This window comes from Lepidochelys olivacea (assembly GCF_965140295.1).
Source record: "Lepidochelys olivacea isolate rLepOli2 genome assembly, chromosome: 24".
NCBI classification, from domain to species: domain Eukaryota; kingdom Metazoa; phylum Chordata; order Testudines; family Cheloniidae; genus Lepidochelys; species Lepidochelys olivacea.
In genome coordinates, this window is record NC_140434.1 from 10,983,771 (window position 1) to 11,004,202 (window position 20,432).

At 49.1% G+C, this 20,432-nt stretch overlaps 1 protein-coding gene across 1 annotated transcript in view; it reads left to right on the plus strand.

Annotated features, from left to right (window-relative positions):
* The window catches only part of LOC311512379 (NACHT, LRR and PYD domains-containing protein 12-like), a 34,247-nt gene extending 16,023 nt beyond the window's left edge, over nucleotides 1-18,224 (plus strand). Inside the window, exons 6-10 of the mRNA XM_084613588.1 lie at nucleotides 568-2,302; nucleotides 6,566-6,652; nucleotides 7,836-8,006; nucleotides 9,210-9,377; nucleotides 13,414-18,224. Of these exons, the coding sequence (XP_084469714.1) occupies nucleotides 568-2,302; nucleotides 6,566-6,652; nucleotides 7,836-8,006; nucleotides 9,210-9,377; nucleotides 13,414-13,495 (2,243 nt within the window). The 3' untranslated portion in view covers nucleotides 13,496-18,224. The remainder of the gene's footprint in view (nucleotides 1-567; nucleotides 2,303-6,565; nucleotides 6,653-7,835; nucleotides 8,007-9,209; nucleotides 9,378-13,413) is intronic.
* Nucleotides 18,225-20,432: the final 2,208 nt, after the last annotated feature.

Sequence of the window (20,432 nt, forward strand, 5' to 3'; positions counted from 1 at the left end):
GGAGTTGCTGGGTTTGCTGGCCTTGAATCACACAGGCTGGAACAGGAAACCTGATTCCATCTCAGTGCAAGTTCCAGGGTAAACCAGAAAGTATTCATGATCTGACTCAGCAAAGGAAAGGGCAGAGGGAAGACAGAGATGTGAGATCAGAGCAGTTACTTATCTGTCCAGGCCTCAGCTTGGTATCTGATTAGAATATAAATTAGAAGAAAAGTGTCTCTATCAGGCCCCTGCTTGGTATCTCTCCAGGTGCACATGGTCATGGGCAGTAAGGGGGAGGTCCGAAATGGGAAAGACAGAGAGAAATATGACTGGGGGGGTGTAAGAGAAAGGCTGTCTGGGTTTGTGCCATGTCCGTCTCAACACATTTCTTCATTCCAGTGTACCAAAAAAAGTACAAAGATGATCTCTGTGACCTGACATGGATGGTGAAGGAAAACAGGAGCTCAGGGAAGTCATAGGGACCTCAGCCTCCCTCCATCTCTAGCCACTTCCATTTACTAACCCTCATAAAATAAACAGCTATGAGATGAGGGAGGGGGAAATAACCGTAATTCTCCTTTTCAGCTTGTCAAGTAGAGCACAAAGCCAAACTCTGTGATCTCACAGGGATGATGAAGGAAAACAAGATGCCAGGGCGATCTGAAGGGCAGATTTTCCCCATCTCTAACCGCTACGTGGAGCTCAAGGTCATCTCAGACCATCACTTCAAGAAGCAGACACACCAGGAGCATGAGGCCCTAGCAGCAGCTGGGGAGCTGAATGAATATCGCCTCCAGAGAAGAATAAAGAGTGAGCTGGAGCGCATCACCCCTGACCGGCTCTTCCGCTGGTGCTTTCGAACCCACCATGTCCCCCTGTCTGTGATGGTGAGCGGAGTAGCTGGCGTAGGCAAGACAACCCTGGTGCAGAAATTCATCTTTGACTGGGCAATGGGGAAGCACTACCAGAAATTTGCCTTTGTTTTCTTCTTCAAGTTCCGGGACCTGAACACTATTACTCAGAAGAGAAGCCTAGAGTCTCTGATCTGTCAAACATATCCGCACCTCCAGGACAAGCTCCCAAGAGTCCTGGAAGACCCTGAGAAGTTGCTCTTCATCTTTGATGGCTTGGATGAGAGCAAGACTGATTTGAAATTAAGCAGAGGTGGATCCCAGGAGCTGTGTATGAACCTGGGGGATGTGAAGCCAGTTACTGTGATTGTCACCAGCCTGCTGAATCAGACTCTGCTGAAGGGATGTTCTGTGCTGCTGACCAGCCGCCCCAGCAAGTTGACCAGTTTGGAGGCTGGAGTCTTCCATAGGGTGGCCAGTATCGTGGGCTTCCTCTCCAAGGAAAGGGAAAGATACTTTTCCATGTTCTTTGGAGACGATCGAGTCTCCAGAGAGGCCTTTGCATATGTGAGGGACAGTCAGGTTCTGTACACGCTGTGCTACAACCCGTCTTACTGCTGGATCACCTGCACGGCCCTGAAACCCTGCTTCATGGCCGCGGCAGGGAGACCACAGCCTGCACCCAAAACAGTGACCCAGCTCTTTGTCAGCTACGTCACCCATATTATGGCCAATCACACCCAGGAGCGGCCTGAGCCTCAGAGGATGCGAGATACATTGGTAAAGGTTGGATGGTTGGCTGAATACGGCATCACAAACCACATTCTAGTCTTTGATCTGAAGTATTTACAGGATTTCAATGTGGAGTTTTCTCCCTTCCTCAGTGGCTTCTTGGTGGAGAACCCTCAAACTGATGACTCTGCCCAGGTGACCTACTCCTTCCTTCACCTCACCATCCAGGAGTTCTTTGCTGCCCTCGTGCATTATCTCGATTACAAGGAGGACAAGTTCAGAGACACAATGGATAAAGCCAGGTCCTGTAAGGAAGGTGATTATGAGATCTTCTCTCGCTTCCTGGCTGGGCTCTCCCATCCTGCAACCAAGATGCCCCTGGAGAAATATGTGGGGAAGTTCTCTGCAGAGGCAACTCGCAAGGTTATTGAGTGGCTCAGTGAGATGAACTATGAGGAGCTGCAAAGCCCAGAAGAGCCCAAGGGGAAGAGGAGGCTGATGAATGTATTAAATTTGTTTTTTGAATCCCAGAACAGCCAACTTGTGCATGATATTGTGGGTAAAGCTGCCCATATGGACTTCTCCGACTTATACCTCATGCCGGTGGATTGCACGGTCCTTGCTTATGTGTTGAGTTGCTGTGAAGAAATACAGCGCCTAACCCTAGATTCCTGCTTCATCCAGAACGAGGGCCTGGAGCGACTCAGACCTGAGCTGCACAAAGTCAGAGAACTGAGGTAGGAAAAGAGGTCGTGTGTAAAGTTTAAAATATCAGGACTTGACGTGCCAGTGGCCTCAACAGGGCTGTCAGGTAGATGGTGATTCCCAAGAGTGTTACAGATATGGACATTACACCATTTTGTAACATACAGGATCCAAGCCCATGTTATAGTCATCCTCTGTCTATTTCTCTTGTGGCCCATTTAGCAATAGAAAAGTCATTTCATGGACCAAACATCTCATCTCCCTAAGGCTTGCTTCCCAAATATTTAATTCTGCAGACCTCCAAGGAAGGGCTCCATGGATCACTGGTGGTCCACAGACCCACAAGTGGAACAGTCTGTCTATCTTAGGGTTTTATACTGGCACCCATCATCATAGTAGGTGAGCACCTTCAGCGTGAAATCTGTATCAATAGTGAAGTCCTTAATCTGGACGTGATGAAGCTCCAGCACTTCTCTATATTCAGAGTCAAAACTCTGCTTGGAGAAGGGTTTTTGTTTTTAGATTTTTTTAAAGCTTTTATTAAGTTTCTCTCTTTGGGGGGTTGGTAGAAGGTGTGTCCATGCCATGGCATGTAATTACATGGCATGTAATTACATGGCTGTGTAATTATTATCACTTAGTGGGAATGAGCACTTCCTGAAAAAGACAAGTTTAGAAGAGTTCTTTGCCCTGACAGGGATCCCCATTCAACATGTCAGGATTCAGGGTAGGTGTTTCTCTCATACTCACCCTCCGGAGCAGTGGTGTGGCAGGAATTCCTCCCCACTCTTGTGAATTCCTGACTCTCCCCAGAACATCATCCCTGGGATAAAATTGCTCCACCACCAAGCAGAGCCAAATGTGAATCAGTTTGGAGTCCAGCTCAATGGAGGAAGCATTCATGTCTCCTCCAGCTCTTCTCCCTGAGGCTCTTGCTGTGCACAAAACAAACTACCTCCTGTACCTGCAAAGTAGCAGGAAGCCCTGGTGTCCTTCCCGCTGCGATCTCTGTGATCGTTGTGTTTTTTGGTTACAGCTGCAGCTTTTTGTAAAAATTCTAAAGGAAATGGAATTAAAACATCCTCCCCAAGATGTTACCAGACTGTAACATTTAAAACTGGGAAAGCACAGGGAGGTTCTGTAGGACAGTGGTCTTCAGCTCTTGTTAGTGCTGGTCTCGGGGGGAGCTCAGCTTTTACAGCTGAGGTATTGGGGCAACAAAGTGAACAATAAGGTCTGAATTACTTTGGCCTCTTGCCACCATAGATTCAAATCCCAGGGGGATCCGCTTAGCAAAAAGATATACTTAGTTCCAGGGTGTTACTGTATGTGTGCTTGGAATCAAGGTCCATCAATAGCTATTAGCCAGGATGGGCAGGGATGCAAAACCATGCTCTGAGTGTCCCTAGCCTCCGTTTGCCAGAAGCTGGGAATGGGCGATAGGAGATGGATCACTTGATGATTGCCTGTTCTGTTCATTCTCTCTGAAGCATGTGGCATTGGCCACTGTCAGAAGACAGGATACTGGGCTAGATGGACCTTTAGTCTTACCCAGTATGGCCGTTCTTATGAATCAAACTTTAACAACCAAGGCTCTGAGGGGACAGTAAAGGCCCCTAGGCACTCTGGTTAAGAACAGGGTGTGATGGGATGCATGGGGTGCAGCCTGGAACTGTGGGACTGCTGTGCCCCCTTAACTCTCCAGCCTGGGCTGTTTCTTACAATGCTTTGCTAGCGACAAGCAGCAAACCCCTCCTGGTGCTGTGATCACTCAGCACAACCCCATGTGGAGCCCCACACCCAGCTAGATTGCATGAATGCTCCCAGACCCACTCATGGATCACACAGAGAAAGGCACCGGCCAAATCCCCCCAGCTCCCAGCCTTGTACCTCAGGAATATACCGTCTTTCACTGCTGAAGATGAACAGTGCAAACTTATTAATTGGTTCACCACTTCATCAATGGAATGTGGATATACACCAGCCTTTACAATCCTATTAGACTGGGCAACATCTAGATTAAGCAGTTTTTCTCACCTCATTGGGTATTGCAGTCCTTAGTATACAGGTTTGTCCCTTAAATCTGGGCCAGTCTCTTCTGTTGGAGTCTTCAGTCTTCTGAGTGTCCTTGTTGCTTGTAGCATAGGTGGGGGCAGGAGAAAGCACCCAGCATGTGGCCCCGGTGTTCTTTTTTATACCCTTAGTCCATATGCTTGGAGAACACACAAGTCCAGACATGTCTGATGGGGATTGCTGAGTCCCCAGGCAAGGTTGAGCAATTCCCCTGGTGTGGCCTTATGCAGGTAAGTCATTGCATTGTAGCTCCCTTGCTAGACAATGGCTGTTGATGGTTGTTTGACACCCCACCTGGGCACTGGTAATTTTCCTTGCTGTTGTCTCTGGGGAGCTAATATCTGGCCGATTCCGCAATTTACAGCATGTTTTACTGACAACCATACGACACAATCTCATAACTTCATACGGATTAATGACATACATATATTTAGATGAAACAGTGACTTTCAGCAGATTATAACCTTTCTCCTGATACCTTACAAGGTGTGCTTTATATGCAAGATCCCAATTCTATATAAATGAGGAATATGGGGGTTACAGGGCGCTCCCCCAAGGTATAGAATGTCACGCAGGGGTTTGCCCCAGTGTCCTGAGACAGACAAATTCCTCTTCCTCACCGAGGTGTAGTACACTGTAGCTCCTGCCTGTCACTGCAGAGCAGGTTGCATGTCAGTGCTAGTCTGTGTCCCTGGAACCCAATTCTGCTTGTCTTGTGCACCCAGCACTCCCACTGAACTCACAGGAGTTTTGTGTGGGCAGGAAGGGCAGGATCAGGCCTTGCACTTTGGGAGCCTGCAGGATGAAAAGTCCCCCCATGCTAGCTGCGGTGCAAGTGAAGGTTAAGATGCAGCTCCCCCTCTGCTGTGCTCTTGAAAGGAAGGATGGATTTGTGGTTAAAGCACAAGTTTCTGCCTGGCTCTGCCGCCGACTCACTGTGTGATCCTAGGCAAGTTGTTTCGCCTCTCTGAGCCTCAGTTTCCCCGTTTCAAAATAGCAACACTGTGGTAGCACATGGTGGGAGGGTTCGTGGCTGGGTGGTTTCACTAATCAGTGTCCATAGGGCATTTTAAGATCCTCAGGTGGCAGGAGCTGGTGAAATGCACAAAGCCGTTCGGCTGGACCTGGTTTCATTCTCTCCTAGCTGTCTCAGGATCTCTGAGCTGGGGATAGTCTTTAGAAGGCTTAAGCCCAAAGCAAAGCAAGTCCTGGCAGAACGCAGGAGTCGTGAGTGCCTGCCTGAATCATGCTGCCCCCCCAGGAATGAACAGAGAGCTCAGCCCAGGGGCGCAGCACTGAATGCAGCCCTGCACCAACTGGCCTGGAGGCTCCCAGGAGCCTTGGTCCTAAGCCGCCGCTTCATTCTCCCAATTAGGCACGTCACAGAGTGGTGGGGAGGCACTCTAGGCTGTGTCTGTATGGTTAGACCCCACCGTGGGAGGTCTCTAACCAGAGACCCCACATACAGCACAGCTCCTAACTTGCCTGCAGCCATAGAGCTGTGGCTAGAGTGACACTGTGCCGGGTGTTGTAGGGTGTCGCTCCGGCTGTTGCTGTGAGTGTGTTGGGGGCCCTGCTTTAGGCAGAGGTAGCTCTGGGTGGGGGACACTGAGTGTGGATGGGGGGACTTGAGCAGCTGCTAGGCACGGTGGGAGTCAGAGCAGGTTTCGGAGCACACCGAGGGTCTGTCTACACTGTGTTCAGAGGTGTGACTGCAGCCCGCGTCAACGTGCCTGAGTAGCTTCGATCTAGCTTGAGTGACAGCAGCGGTGAAGCCGCAGCAGCGTGGGCTATGCGTGCACAGTCCATGCTGCCATGACTTTGCTGCTGCTGTTATCTGAGCTAGCTGGATCTTTCTCCTTGGAGCGCAGCGTAGTGTGAGCGGGGGCAGGGCAGCCAGTGAGAGGAGAGTGGGGAGCCAGCCGGGAGGACTATGGGAAATGCCATTGGGGTGCCAGAGAGAGCCATGAGACAGGGAGGAAGCTCAAAGAGAGGATTCTGAGGCGCAGGGAGGATTTATGGATTGGAGAGGGAGGAGGAGCGAGCAATAGAAGGATTTGATGGGTCTGGAATTGATGTAAATGAGGTAATGCATATGGAACAAACATGCAAATCTTCCATTGCATAATTTGCATAGCCCATCCAGCTTTCCAAACCCGCAGTCTTTGCAGATTTGTCTCCTTATCCAGCCTGAAATGCTTTGTTCTTTCATTTCCCCCCAGTCTCCTGGATAATGATCTGAAGGATCCTACAATGAAGGATATTTGCAAGGCCCTAAAGCACCAGAACTGTAGGCTAGAAGCTCTGAGGTAACTGGGTGGTCGGTGTCTTATGAGTAATTCACTCACTTTCAAATGTATTTCATGTTCTGAAGCGTCATGGGGCCTGCAGCCTGTGTACATGGGGATGGGAGATAAGGCATAATGATAAGCTTGGGGCTCTGCCATTTTTTCCTGGGCCATTGTCTGTTCTTCTTGTTTTGTTCAGTACTTGGATGGGGGGTGGGGGATGGCCAGGGGAAATCCAGGATGCACAAGAGGTTGTGGTGGTGATTTGGAACACGGCTCTTTTCCTTTGGAGTTAGCACGGAACCAGTGTCCCAGCAGCGGCCATGCTAGGGAGCTGTGAAATCCAGCTCCTCCTCAGTGCTTGTGGCCACTAATTATCCTTTGGCTGCTCACTCTGCCAGCTGTAACCCATCCCCCTTGAGATCCTTCTGGCTCAAAGGCCTGTCTGGGTCTCCTCCCTGCCAGGCTGGCTCCTCAGTTCGGTAGTGTGATTTGTGCTTTATCCCTCGCCACCTCCTGGGGCCAGGTGTACTGCTCCCACAGGGCTCGCAGACCCTGCAGGGCCAGGAAGTGACAGGGTGAGTTTGAGAACTAAACCTGGGTCTCCTACTTGGCCACGTGCAGCTCAGACCCTAGTTCACCAGGCCTGTCCCCCACTCTTCCTCCCTGGCTGTGGAGTTGACTCTGTGTGTGAGTTATAGTGCAATGTTACACTCTCCTGGGGCTGCGCATGATTGCATTTCAGCAGGTCACTCTGCTAGAGTCCCAAAGACAGAATCACATCCCAGCATGCAAACTCTGCAGCTCCCAGTAGCAGTCTGTAGTGCTGCAGTGCAGAGTACGTGTTAAGCAAAAAGCTAATGTAACCGTCTGCTACTTCTTCCTCATTCTTCCCTGGGGCTCCTGCCCTCTCTGTGCATGTGGCCTCTGTATCCCATCCCCATCTGTGTGCCTTTGGTTCTGATGGGTCTCCTCCCTCCTGGCTGGCTGATTGTTCTTTGGGCCTCTCTCTCATTGTGTCTCTCACTTATTTCCTTCCTACCTCTGTTCTCATTTGTCAGCTTCTTGTCTCTTTGTTCTGTTCTCCTGTTTCTTCTCATTAATCCTCCTCCTGGCTTTGACAGTTTCTCTCTTTCTCCTCTTTATCTTTTCCTGTTTTTCTCTCTCATTCATTTGGCTCCTTCTCTCCCTGCCTGCTCTCTAGCCTAGGGAAGAATGCATTCACTGAACAGTGCTGTGAAGAACTGGCATCTGCCCTCGCGGGAAACTGGACCCTCCTGAGTCTTGACCTCAAGAAGAATAAACTGCGGACAGGGGGCCTTTCTTACCTATCAAGGGTGTTTGAGTCCCCAGAATGCAAGATTCAGAAATTAGGGTAAGTATAAGTCTGACAGTGATGCTTCGTCTGTCAAAGCCCTTCACCCATTTCCTGGCATAAGCATCATTTCAGATCCTGTCAGAGAAGGAGACACAGAAGCAAAGTTTCACAAGGTACAAAGAATCTTGTCAGGTTCACAACACATGCTGGTCCCATCTCCCGTGGGGCAAACCGCCCAGGGGAAGGGGAGGTGAAACATTCCTCCGCTTAAGGTGACCAGATATCCCAATTTTATAGGGACACTCCCGATACTCAGGGCTTTTTCTTATGTAGGCGCCTATTACCCCCCACCCCTGTCCCAATTTTTCACACTTGCTATCTGGTCACCCTACTCCTGCTCCATGTCCTTGGCAGGAATGGCCAGCCCTGCCTTGATCAGCCAGTTGCTGCCACAGGAGAGAGATCAATTAAATTTTCACCGCTCTGAAATCCCAGCCCAAAGGATCTCAAGATCCTGATCATGCCTGGGCTCCAGAAGCAAAATGCTTTCCAGAAAAGAGTGGTTGGGGCTGTTCTGATCTTGGGCTGGTGTGAGCACAGCAGGGAGTAGAAATGGAGGGGTTTCTAGGTACTCAGATCACTGGTCAGCTATAGCACTAGGAGGAATTATTTCTGGGAAGTTCTATGGGCTATGTTGTGCAGGAGGTCAAACCAGATGATCCTAATGGTCCCTTCTGGTCTGAGAATCTATGCATCTAGTGGATTGCCGATTAGGAATTAGCATGGTGAAGAGTCCCTGCTAATATGGATGCAGCCCCTGTGTCAGCTTTAGATTTGTTAAACCTGTGTGATTCTGCCATACGTGGTAAGATTAGCAGAAAGAGGGAGTGAGGCAGAGGGAGGCAAAGTGACATGGAGGAGTAAAGTGAGGATGGTCGGGAGATGGACATAGACATCGGCAGCCAGACAATGCAGGAAGCCCTGTCAATTCTCTGTTTCAGCCTTTCTCTAAGGCAGGGGTTCTCAAACTGGGGGTTGGGACCCCTCAGGGAGTCACGAGGTTATTACATGGGGGGGTCGCGAAGACAGCTTCCACCCCAAACCCCGCTTTGCCTGCAGCATTTATAATGGTGTTAAGGATATTAAAAAGTGTTTTTAATTTATAAGGGGGGGTCGCAAGCAGTGCTGGGTGAAAGGGGTCACCAGTACAAAAGTTTGAGAACCACTGCTCTAAGGTATGTGTCCGATGCTCTGCTGCAGCCTCCAGGAAACTGGTTTGTCAGATGAATCCTGCGGGGCACTCTGCTCTGCTCTCTCCCAAAACTCCACCCTCCGGCATCTGAACCTGAGTGCAAATAATTTCACTGATCGGTGCGCTGAAGACATGCATCTCCTTATCCTGACGTGCCCCAGCCTCACCGAGATCAGGTAAGGCTACGAACCTGGCTTGTCCTGCAGGGCAGACATGGCAAATTTGTTTTCTTTTCTCCTCTCGTTATGCACGCCCCCTTTGCCTGTGCAAACCTGCTGTGTAATTTCTTTATTCTTGGTTGTGAAGAGGTTGATGGGGGAGAGATGCCTCAGGGGACTGGGAATGGATCCAATCCTGGTTGGTGGGGCCCAAAGGTCACTGTCTCCCATGGCTGGTTGGTGACCCATGTCACAAACTATGGTGCTTTTAACCACTCCCTAGTGGACAAGTATCACATCACAACAGTCAGTCCCCAAACTGGCATCACTTACCCTGGTCTGCTGGCAATCTCAGAGACACCAAGGAAGACGTGGGCTGTGGAGCCGGGTAAGGAGTGAGGCACCGGCTAGTGCCAGTGCGCATGGCAGGGGCACGAGGGTTTCCTGTCCTGTGCTTATTCTGGGAATCTGCCAAGGAATCAGACTCCAGTGATGTCCGTTCAGCACTTGTCACTGCCCGAAAGTCCTCTGCCCCCCAAATAATGATTTAAAGAAACAACGATTGCCATTTGTGTTTTGTTCCTCCGAATGGAGGAGCTATTCAGAGCGGGCCTCGCCCGGCTGAGTTGGCCTTGCACATCCGTGGGCAGAACCATGTAATGAACAATGCAGGGAGCTCTGTGGATAAAGGGTGATGGGAGTCTGTTGGTCAGGCTTTAGAGAGTTTTTAGGCTGTCTTGGTGGTCCAGTGCCGGAGACCAGTGACTCAGTGGCCAAACAGCTGTGAAGGCCTTGGGGGGGGGGGGAGTTTGGCAGCTTTACAGGGCTGTGTGGACATTGCATTCAAGAGACCCTTTCTGTCTCTACAAAGATTGATCACAGGGACTTGAGCTGACGTCCTCCTGACTATTCCACCCTCCAGCTTTCTGCCCTCCCTGCTTTCCAGCTACTTTGTCTCAGATTTTATACCACACCCACCACTGTGGTGCCTTCCCAGTCCTGCTCTTCCCCGGTCTATTCAGAATGCAGCCAAAGTCACCTTGGCTCCCCACTCTGCATCCTGGTCCCCGGCGCACAGGGTTGCCTCTAGCATGCAAAATCACTCCCAGCTATGTTTCATTAATGCTCTGCCAGCCACTGATGAATTGTATTGCAGAGCGACACCAGTAAATTCCCAGTCCTAGCCTTGTCCCCCAGAAATGTGCATCTTGTACTGCCCAGCACTCTTCTGGACAATGCAAGCTCATAGAAAGTCCGTCATTGCATCAAAGGAAAATGATATGCATAGGCCCTGTTATCTCAAGTGAAGATTCCCGAACACTTCAATCCAAACATCCACTGGTTTAGATAAAGCCACAAAACAGCTTATTCACTACAAAAAGACAGATTTTAAGTGATTACAAGAAATGAGGCATAAAAGTCAGAATTGGTTGCAAAGAAAATAAAAAGATTAAACTGCAAGCTAATACCTAACTTAACTAGTTAAGTGAACGTAAAAAAGTAAAAAGGTTCTTTTTCTCACCAAAAGCTTATAGCAGTCTGTACTGGCTGAAAAGCCTCCCTGCCAGGACCCCTCTCCCAGTTCAATGATGCTTCTTTTGTCTTTGAACCACTATAGCTGCCATGAGTAGCTATAGGAGAAGAGAATTGTGAATTGTGTTGTGTGTGTCCTGTATTCTTATACCATTCCCCTCTTTGAGGATTATCTCCAACTGGGGTCCAGGTGACAGCCAGTCTCTTTAGACAGGACCTCCAGCTGTTTCATTGTCAATATATAAAGTTCTTGCTCACATCCTTCTTCCTGGCAAAGAATAGCTGCTTAACTAGGTGATGGGGGGCATGGATCAGCATTCACGTCACATTTCCCATCAATACCTGGCCCGGGCCGGGGAAGCTAATGATCCAACCAGCGGACTAAATTTGGTGATGAATCCTGGTCACATGCCACCTGAGACACGTTGCGCATATACTAAGAAGACTAGGCGATAGCCCATAGTAGGTCATCTGATTATGCTGATACCTGGCCGGGGCATCAGTGTGTCTTTTGTCTCTAAAAAACTTGTTTGGGCCTGCTTTTCTAATTCTGGAGGATGTTACAGAAATGCTATGCAGTAGAATTTTATAACTTTACATACAATGTTGAAACACATATTTTACCAGGATAATAATATTCTGCAGATTATATGTTTTGAAAGGATATCTCACAAGGTATTCTTTGTACAAAATGTATCATAGTATTGTAAAAGTGAACATAATGGTATAGACTGGCACACTGGGTCTCTGTTTGTGTTTTCTATAATGCCAAGCATGCTGTCAGTGCTTAACAAATAACAATAAAACACGATTCTTGCAGTGAAAACAGCTGTTCTCTTAGAGCAGGAACAATATGGGACTGTAGGGCGGTCCGGCCGGGGTCGTCGCTCTCCGGGGCGGCGGGGAACCAGACCGCCTCGCTACTTCTGTCAGGTGTGTCAGGGAATTAGCCTGCTTGAGCAAAGAGTTCAATAGCAAGGCCCAGGCCGTGGATCAGGGCGGGGCAACAGTCAGTAGCTCAGGGCCCTCAGGCAGGGGCTGAGCAAAGAGTTCAATAGCAAAGCCCAGGCTCCTGGCTCCGAGCGGCCTGGGAGAGGGGGAGACTGCCACCCGTGAGATGGGTGGCAGGGGGGACGCAGGCCCACCCACTCCACTGCGTCCCAGCCGGGGGCCCTAGCAGTGGCAGAAGATCCGCTGCTGTGTCAGTGGGATTCCTGGCCGCAACACACTGACATGGGCTCTGGCAGCATTGCAGCCTGACTGGGGTTGGCTGCCCCTGGGCTACTTCCTACCTACCCCTCCAGAGGTACCTGGGTCCGGCCGGCGTCCTCTTAGGGGTCGCACACCATGGGCTCCTCAGGGTAACTGGTGCACGGTTGGTTTGGCGGCTCCTTGGGGTAACTGGCGAATGGCAAGCTTGGCAGTGTCCCTGGGCTTGCGCTAGCATCAGGCATTGGCTGGTCTGGCCAGTCCTCGGGTCGCCCGCCGATCGCTGTGGTCTCCCAGCTGGGAGCTCCACCACATGCATCTGGTCTCTCCGGTGGCTGTGTTTCAACTGAGCTCTGGGGCTGGGCTTTTATACTTCCGGTCCTGCGCCTTGACCTGTGAGGGGCGGGCGCAGGGCTCACTGGCTCCACCCACTTTGGCATCCAGAGAGGCTCGTCCCGCTCTGGGGCGGCGGGGAACCAGAACGCCTCACTACAGGGACACAGAAAAGAACTGCTACATCTTGGAAATCAGAGATCATAGTGTTCTGTGTATAGAGACTAATCATGGAAGAAAGATATTCCATGTCTCTGTGGTCCTGGTAACCAGTGATATTCCTATAACAACATGGTAGCGCTGCAGTCCAGGGTTGCTGGGTAACAAGTGGAAAGATTATGCAGTGGTTAGGATGCTGGCTTGGGGCTTGAGAGACCACCATTCATTTCCTTGCTCTGGCACAGAGTTTCTGTGGGCAAGTCACTTAGGATAAACTCTTCAAAAGCCCTTAAGTCCCATTTCCAAAACTAACTTTCAATGATACTTAGGTTTCATTGACTTCCATGGAGACTTAGGCACCTGAGCCATGTTTGAAAATGGGATTTGGGATTCTAAGTTACTTGGATGCTTTTGCAAATTTCACCCTTAGGACTTGTCAAGAAGAACAGTGAATGCGCGGCATGCTGGGGTATATACCTACAGCGCCCCAGTGTGCCACACATTAGGTGACCGTGTGGACCCTACTACTGCATGCTAAGAGTTCCCTAGTGCACATTGACCAGCTCTGAAATGGGTGTAGGTCAAAGAGCACCAGGGAACTTTCAGCGTGCGATAGCAAGGTTCACATGGCTGGTGAGCGCACAGCGGGCTCGTGTGTTGTAGATTACACCCCCTCCTAGGGGTGCTGCATGGATAAATATGCTAAGATTGAGAATAGAGCCATATAAATACCTAACAGAGAGAGCAATAACAGAGTCCTGTTCATTTGTGATGAGACTTACCGGAGGGTAACCCTGGGTATTTTCTGTTTGTCTTCAAGGCTAGGCTTGACCGACTTCTCTCCAGAGGTGGAAAAGCAGCTGAAGAGCCTGCAGAGAGAAGGGCTGGACATTCATTTTTGAAGACCAGAGCTCTGCTGTTCCCTGCTGTGAAAGCAGCACTGGACGCTACTGATGCACTGCCTGGTGCAGCGTCTACTGCCTGTGATTCAGTGCGAGGGGTGACAGCAGCTGGAGAGTAAAGCACACTGCATAAGACATATTGGGCCACATTGCAATGAAACTCGGGCCAATCTCCTATGATGGATCTGCTGAGCTGGGGACTACAACTCCCATCAGTCCCCTCTGCACATCCCCTTCCTCCTGGCCAGGTAAGTAAGTGGCTGCAGGGAAAATGAAACAGCAGCTGCATGGCAAGCAGGAAGTTGGGAAGAAGCTGAATTCAGAGTGGAGTTCCCAGGAACCATATGTGCGGAACACAGCCATGTGTGGAATCGGCTGTGACTGTCCGACATGACAGCGGGTGCAGGTCTGTGTGGGACTTATGGGGGAGCAGCAGCGGCTGGGCAGGAACCCAGCACAGAGGGGCCCCAATGACAGACACTAACTGAGCCTGGCCTGGAAACCTACAAGTTCCTATTTGCTTGGAATAGAGACTGGACTGGACAGGGCACCCCAGCACAAGGCGGGATGAGCCCTGACTCTTGATTGGACTGCCCCAGGGGCCCAAACGTTTACTGCTATCGTTCCCTTTGAACTGTAATTGTTTAAGCCTCTGTACCTAGGGTATCTACAACCTTTCCTTTGCTGCTGGCATTTCTAAAGCATTTATGTTCTTAGTATGAAAAGTATGGTCCCCTCTTTCTACTAACAACCCTATTCAGCTGCGGAAGGACCTCGCTTCTCGGCTACAAATCCAGCATTTTAAAAGTCTCCCAGGCCTCTTGCCCTTCCTCCAGAGTCAAGGCAAGTTCTGATTTGAGCATCCATTTTTCTTGGATTTCAGTGGCAGATTACATGTTAGATTGTGTTAGAGGATAATAAGGCGATAAGTAACGGTCAACTTGGATTTGTTAAGAAGAAATCATGTCAAATCCATCTACTATCCTTCTTTGTCACAATAACAAGCCTTATGGATTGGGAGGGGAAGCTGCAGATGTGATATATCTCGACTTTAGTAAGGCTTTTGAGACTGTCTCACATGACCTTTTCATAAACAAAGTAGGGAAATACAGCCTGCTGTAGGGTAGGTGCACAACTGGTTGGAAAACCATACTCAGAGAGTACTTATCACTGGTTCACTGTCAAGCTGGAAGGGCATAATGAGTGGGGTCCTGCAGGGATCTGTCTTGGATATCTTTCTATTCACGATCTTCATAAATGATTTGGATAATGGCATAGAGAGTAGATTTATAAAGTCTGTGGACAATACTAAGCTGGGAGGGGTTGCAAGCGCTTTGGAGGACAGGAACAGAGTTCAAAATGATCTTGTCAAACTGGAGAAATGGTCTGAAATAAATAGGATGAAATTCAATAAGGACAAATGCAAAGTACTACCCTTAGGAAAGAGTAATCAGTTGCACAAATACAAAATGGGAAATGACTCCTGAGGCAGGAGTACTGTAGAAAAGGATCTGGGAGTTATAATGGATAACAAACTAAATAGGAATCAATAGTACCTCAGAAAAGTGAAGGTCATTCTGGGATGTATGAGCAGGAGTGCTGTAAGAAAGACACAAGAAGTAATTATTCCACTGTACTCATCACTGATAAGGCCTCAACTGTAGTATTATGTCCAGCTCTGGAAAAATGTGGACAAATTGGAGAAAGTCCACAGGTGAGCAACAAAAATTATTAAAGGGCTAGAAAACATGATCTATGAGGAAAGATTGAAAAAACTGGATTTGTTTAGTCTGGAGAAGAGAAGACTGAGTGCGAGATATAACATTCGTCAAGTATGTTATAAAGAGGAGGGTGATAAATTGTTCTCCTTATCCACTGAGGCCAGGACAAGAAGTAATGGGCTTAAATTGCAACAAGGGAGGTTTAGATTAGATATTAGGAAAAGCTGCCTAACTGTAAGGATAGTTAAGCACTGGAACAAGTTACCTACAGAGGTTGTGGAATCTCCATCACTGGAGGTTTTTAAGAGCAGGTTAGACAAACATCTGTCAGGGATGGTCTAGATCAGGGGTGGGCAAACTACAGCCCGCAGGCCGCTTCCAGCCCGTGACATGTTTTCACCTGGCCTTCGAGCTCCTGCCAGGGAGTGGGGTCAGGGGCTTGCTGCACTCCGCCCGCTGCTCCTGCTGGGGAATGGGGTTGGGGGCTTGCTGTGCTCCGCCCAGTGCTCCCAGCCCGACTCAGCGATGAGCAGTTTGACTTTGAGCATCATCTTCCATGAAGATTGTTCTGGCACACAGAAGAGCCACATTGCGCGGGTGCAACTTCACCATCCCTACGCAGCATTGCGCCAGATCCCCTCTTGGTCTCCTATGGCCCCACCCTTGAGAGCCTCGAGTGGAGGGAAATCGCACAGGGGCCGCAGCTGCACCCATCCTAGCTTGGGGGCCTCCGCATGTGGCATTGCTGCCTTGGTGTCACACTGCCCGCAGGGCCCCTAGGAGTCCCTGGTACTGCCCCGTAGAGCCCCCCATGTGCCACACCTCATGAGTCCTCTCGCCATACCTCAGTAACGTTCCTAACATCTCTTACAAACTTTCAATGAATACAACAGTGCAAATAGAACTCAAAAGTACAACAGTAAGAACATTTTTTGTGGGAGGCTGGGGCATAAAGTTTCAGGTGTGTTTACCCCTGCCTCTGCTTCTTCTTGTCCACATGGGTTCTAGGATAGAGTGCCATGGCTCAAAATTGTCAGGGGCACTGACGCCCGACAAATTCAGGCTTGAGAGAGGGCCCAGTTTTTTCACAGTGCATGCCGTCTTGTAAAACAGCAGTTTGAAATAGGGGCAGCAGTTAGGATTTTCTTTTCCCTTTCAAAAACGAGTGCTGCAAAAAGTAAAAAAATAAAAGTGGACAGCGAGTGTTGGGTTTTCAACAAAGAATGGAATGCAAAATATTTTTTCACAAACATGAACTTGAAGGCTGTATGCCTGATTTGTCAGGAGAGCATTGTGGTGTTCAAGAAGTACAATCTGAATTGCCATTTTTCAACAAAACATCCTAATTATGGCAGCAATTTAACAACCGGGGAAAGGGCAAGAAAAATTGAGAAACTTGCCATGAACTTAAAAATTCAGCAAAATATTTATGGGTGACAAGCTGCAGTTCAGGAAGACACTACAAAGGCAAGTTATGTTCTGGCGTTTAAAATCGCTAACCAAAATAAGCCTTTTGCTGAAGGGGAGTTTTGGAAAGAATGCATGGTTGATGCTGCTGGCATGCTGTGCCCAGAATACTAAAACAAATTTGAGAACATTAGTTTGTCATGAAGAACTGTTTCTCGCCATGTAGAAGTGACTGATGAACATTTGGCTTCTGAGTTGAGCAAGAAAGCACAGGGCTTTATGTTGTTTTCATTAGCTCTTGATGACCGCTCTGCCATTAAGGACACAGCACAGTTACTGATATTTTTCAGAGGAATTGACGACACATTTGAAATCACAGAGGAATTTTTATCAATTGAATCAATGAAAGGCACAACTAAGGGATCGGATTTATACGAGAGGGTGTCTGGCTGCCTTGAACATCTGAAGCTCCTCTGGAGTAAACTGGCAAACGTAACTACAGATGGATCACCAAATTTAACTGGGAAAAATGTAGGACCTTAAAAAAGAATTCAGAACAAAGTAAAAGAAGATGACCCTGATAAAGAGCCCGGCTAAGCAGCAGTTCTGCAGAAAAGGACCTGGATATTAGAGTGGATGAGAAGCTGGATATCAGTCAGCAGTGTGCCCTCATTGCCAAGAAGGCTAACGGCATATTAGGCTGCAGTAGTAGGAGCATTGCGAGCAGATCGAGGGAAGTGATTATTCCCCTCTATTCACACTGGTGAGGCCACACCTGGAGTATTGTGTCCAGTTTTGGTCCCCTCACTACAGAACGTTTGTGGACAAATTGGAGAGAGTCCACTGGAGGGCAACGAAAATGATTAGGTGGTTGGGGCACATGACTTATGAGGAGAGGCTGAGGGAACTGGGGTTATTTAGTCTACAGAAGAGAAGAGTGAGGTGGGATTTGATAGCAGCCTTCAACTACCTGAAGGGGGGTTCCAAAGAGGACGGAGCTCGGCTGTTCTCAGTGATGGCAGACGACAGAACAAGAAGCAGTGGTCTCAAGTTGCAGTGGGGAGGTCTAGGTTGGATATTAGGAAACACTGTTTCACTAAGAGGCGGGGAAGCACTGGAATGGGTTACCTAGGGAGGTGGTGGAATCTCTATCCTTAGAGGTTTTTAAGGCCTGGCTTGACAAAGCCCTGGCTGGGATGATTTAGTTGGTGTTGGTCCTGCTTTGAGCAGGGGATTGGACTAGATGACCTCCTGAGGTCTCTTCCAACACTAATCTTCTATGATAAGAACATAAGAATGGCCATACTTAGTCAGACCAAAGGTCCATCTAGCCCAGTATCCTGTCTTCCAACAGCGGCCAATGCCAGGTGCTGAATTACAACAAATCTTGCTACAGATAACTGACCAGCATCTCAGCTCAGTATTGCAGATTTCCACAACAAGAATGACACTGGACTTTGATGCCATTGTAAAGAAGGGTGACCAGCTGCATTGTTCACATTAATCAAAGAGGGTGTGGGAAGGGGTTAAGTTTGGTTTAATTATTGTAATACATTGTTATGATGGTATACTTATAATAGTAAGTAAGGTTTTATGTTTATTTCCACTAAAACATATCTTTATTAAATAGAGTTTATTTGAATATCTCTGAATTGTTAATTTTGTGAGCATTCATGGCCCACCATACAATTTCCATACCCAGATGCGGCCCACAGTCCAAAAAGTTTGCCCACCCCTTAGGAGGCAATACTTTCCCTCTCACAAGCACAGAGTCTGAGTGTAGCAAAAACTTTTATTAAAAGGAGGGAAGTAACTCAGCATTAATTTGGGAAAACACCACAACTAGGGTTCATAAACATAAAACATGAGCAAAAGACCCACCCCTCAAGTAAGTTGGGCAGTGTCCTTTTCCCCTCAGGTTCTTAAGTCCAGCAACCCAAAAGTCTCTTTAACACCCCCCATCCCTTCTTTGCACCCCACTCACAGTTGTTTTCCTTGGCCAGTGCAGGCCCAGAGTTCAGAGGTTCATCCGCAGAGTTTACCTCCCACCCTGTGTGGACGGGAGTGGGGGTAAGGAGGCACCTTACACGCTCCACTGCTCAGGCACTCACTCATCGCCCAACAGCCGATTGCTGTGCCTCTCTGTAGGGCTCTGCTCTGACCCTCTCTGCCAGCCGCCCTGCTGTCCGCTTGCCATGCCTCTCCATCAGCCACCCTGCTGGCCGCACCTCTCTGCCAGCTGCCCGCATTAAGATGTCTTCAGGCCCCACACTTAACACAGCTCTTAGTGATTTCAGCTGTTATTGGGGGAGTCTCACTGCTAGTGCACACTAGGCACACTCTTGCAATAGAGACATTGTTCCAAAGTAGGTCTCCCCGCTCCATCTTTGGCTGCATGCCAGCGGCAGCTCGGCTCTCCCCGCTCCGTGTTCGGCAGCTCGGCTCTCCCCGCTCCATCTTCGGTGGCTCGGCTCTCCCCGCTCCGTCTTCGGCGGCTCGGCTCTCCCTGCTCCGTCTTCGGCGGCTCGGCTCTCCCCGGCCCGTCTTCGGCGGCACGCAGGCGTCCGCTCGGCTCTTCCTGCTCCGTCTTCGGCAGCACGCCGGCGGCAGCTCTTCTTCCTTTTTTTCTTTGTTTTGCTTCTCCAGAGCAGGCCCTGTGGGTGCGCATTCAAAAAGTTTGGAGACCCCTGGTCTAGTTTGCTGATGTCTTTGCATTGCAGGGTAATGTGGGTGAGGAGATGTGGGGCTATAATGAGGGCCTGTAATTCAGCCGTGGTTTCAATGGTTTTAATCAGTTTTTACTACTCTCAGTTTGTCATGGGTGTTATGCGATTATTAAACTGTGCTCTTCTGGTCCCTGCTAGCAGCTGCTCTGTCCAAGGTCTCTTGATTACAGGTCTCTCAGACTTCCAGGGACACAGTCTTCACTCCCTGAATTCCCAGCAGCAACAGAGTACCTCTAGCCCTGCAGCCCTTTTTATGTGAGCCTCCTGGGCCATGATTGGCTGCTCCTTGCAGCCTCTCTCCTATTGACGGCTTCCCAGACAGCCTCCCTAGGGCTCTATTAACCCCTTTTATGCCAGTGTGGGTAAACTCTCCTATTACCGTCAATCTAATAAGAGACACTGGCTTAGCTGGCCAAGACTCTATTTTGCAACTCTGGTGTAAGTCTGTGACTAGAGAGACAACTAAAAGCACTTCCCTAAACAGCCTGATTCTGGTACAAGTTTGGCAGGTCTCAGGGTGGCTGACTGGACCATGGGCTGGGCTTGTGCTTCTCCAACAGTAAGTGTGCAAATGACAGTCAACTCCAGAGACAGACGCTGCCTTTTCTATCTTTGTTGTTCTCTTCTTTCCTCTTTTAGACTGCAGAACATAAGAACGGCCATACTGGGTCAGACCAAAGGTCCATCTAGCCCAGTATCCTGTTCTGACAGGTTTGGTCACAGAGACCCCCTTGGGACTGTCACCTGATGTGGTGAAATTACATCTGAGCCCATTTTCCCTGCCAGCTTGGGACTTCCAGAACCCTACCTTTTTGAGCCAGACACACTAGCCTGCTGAAACACAGACCCAGGTCTGGCCCCGCCCCCAAAGCTGCAGACTTAACTGAAAACAGCTCAGCAGGTTACCTATCTCTAGCACCCGGACACCCAGTTCTCAATGGGATCCAAACTCCAAATAAACCTGATTTACTCCGTATAACTCTTATACAGGGTAAACTCATAAATTGTCCGCCCTCTATAATTCTGATAGAAAGAGATGCATAGCTGTTTGCTCCCCCAGGTATTAATCACTTACTCTGAATT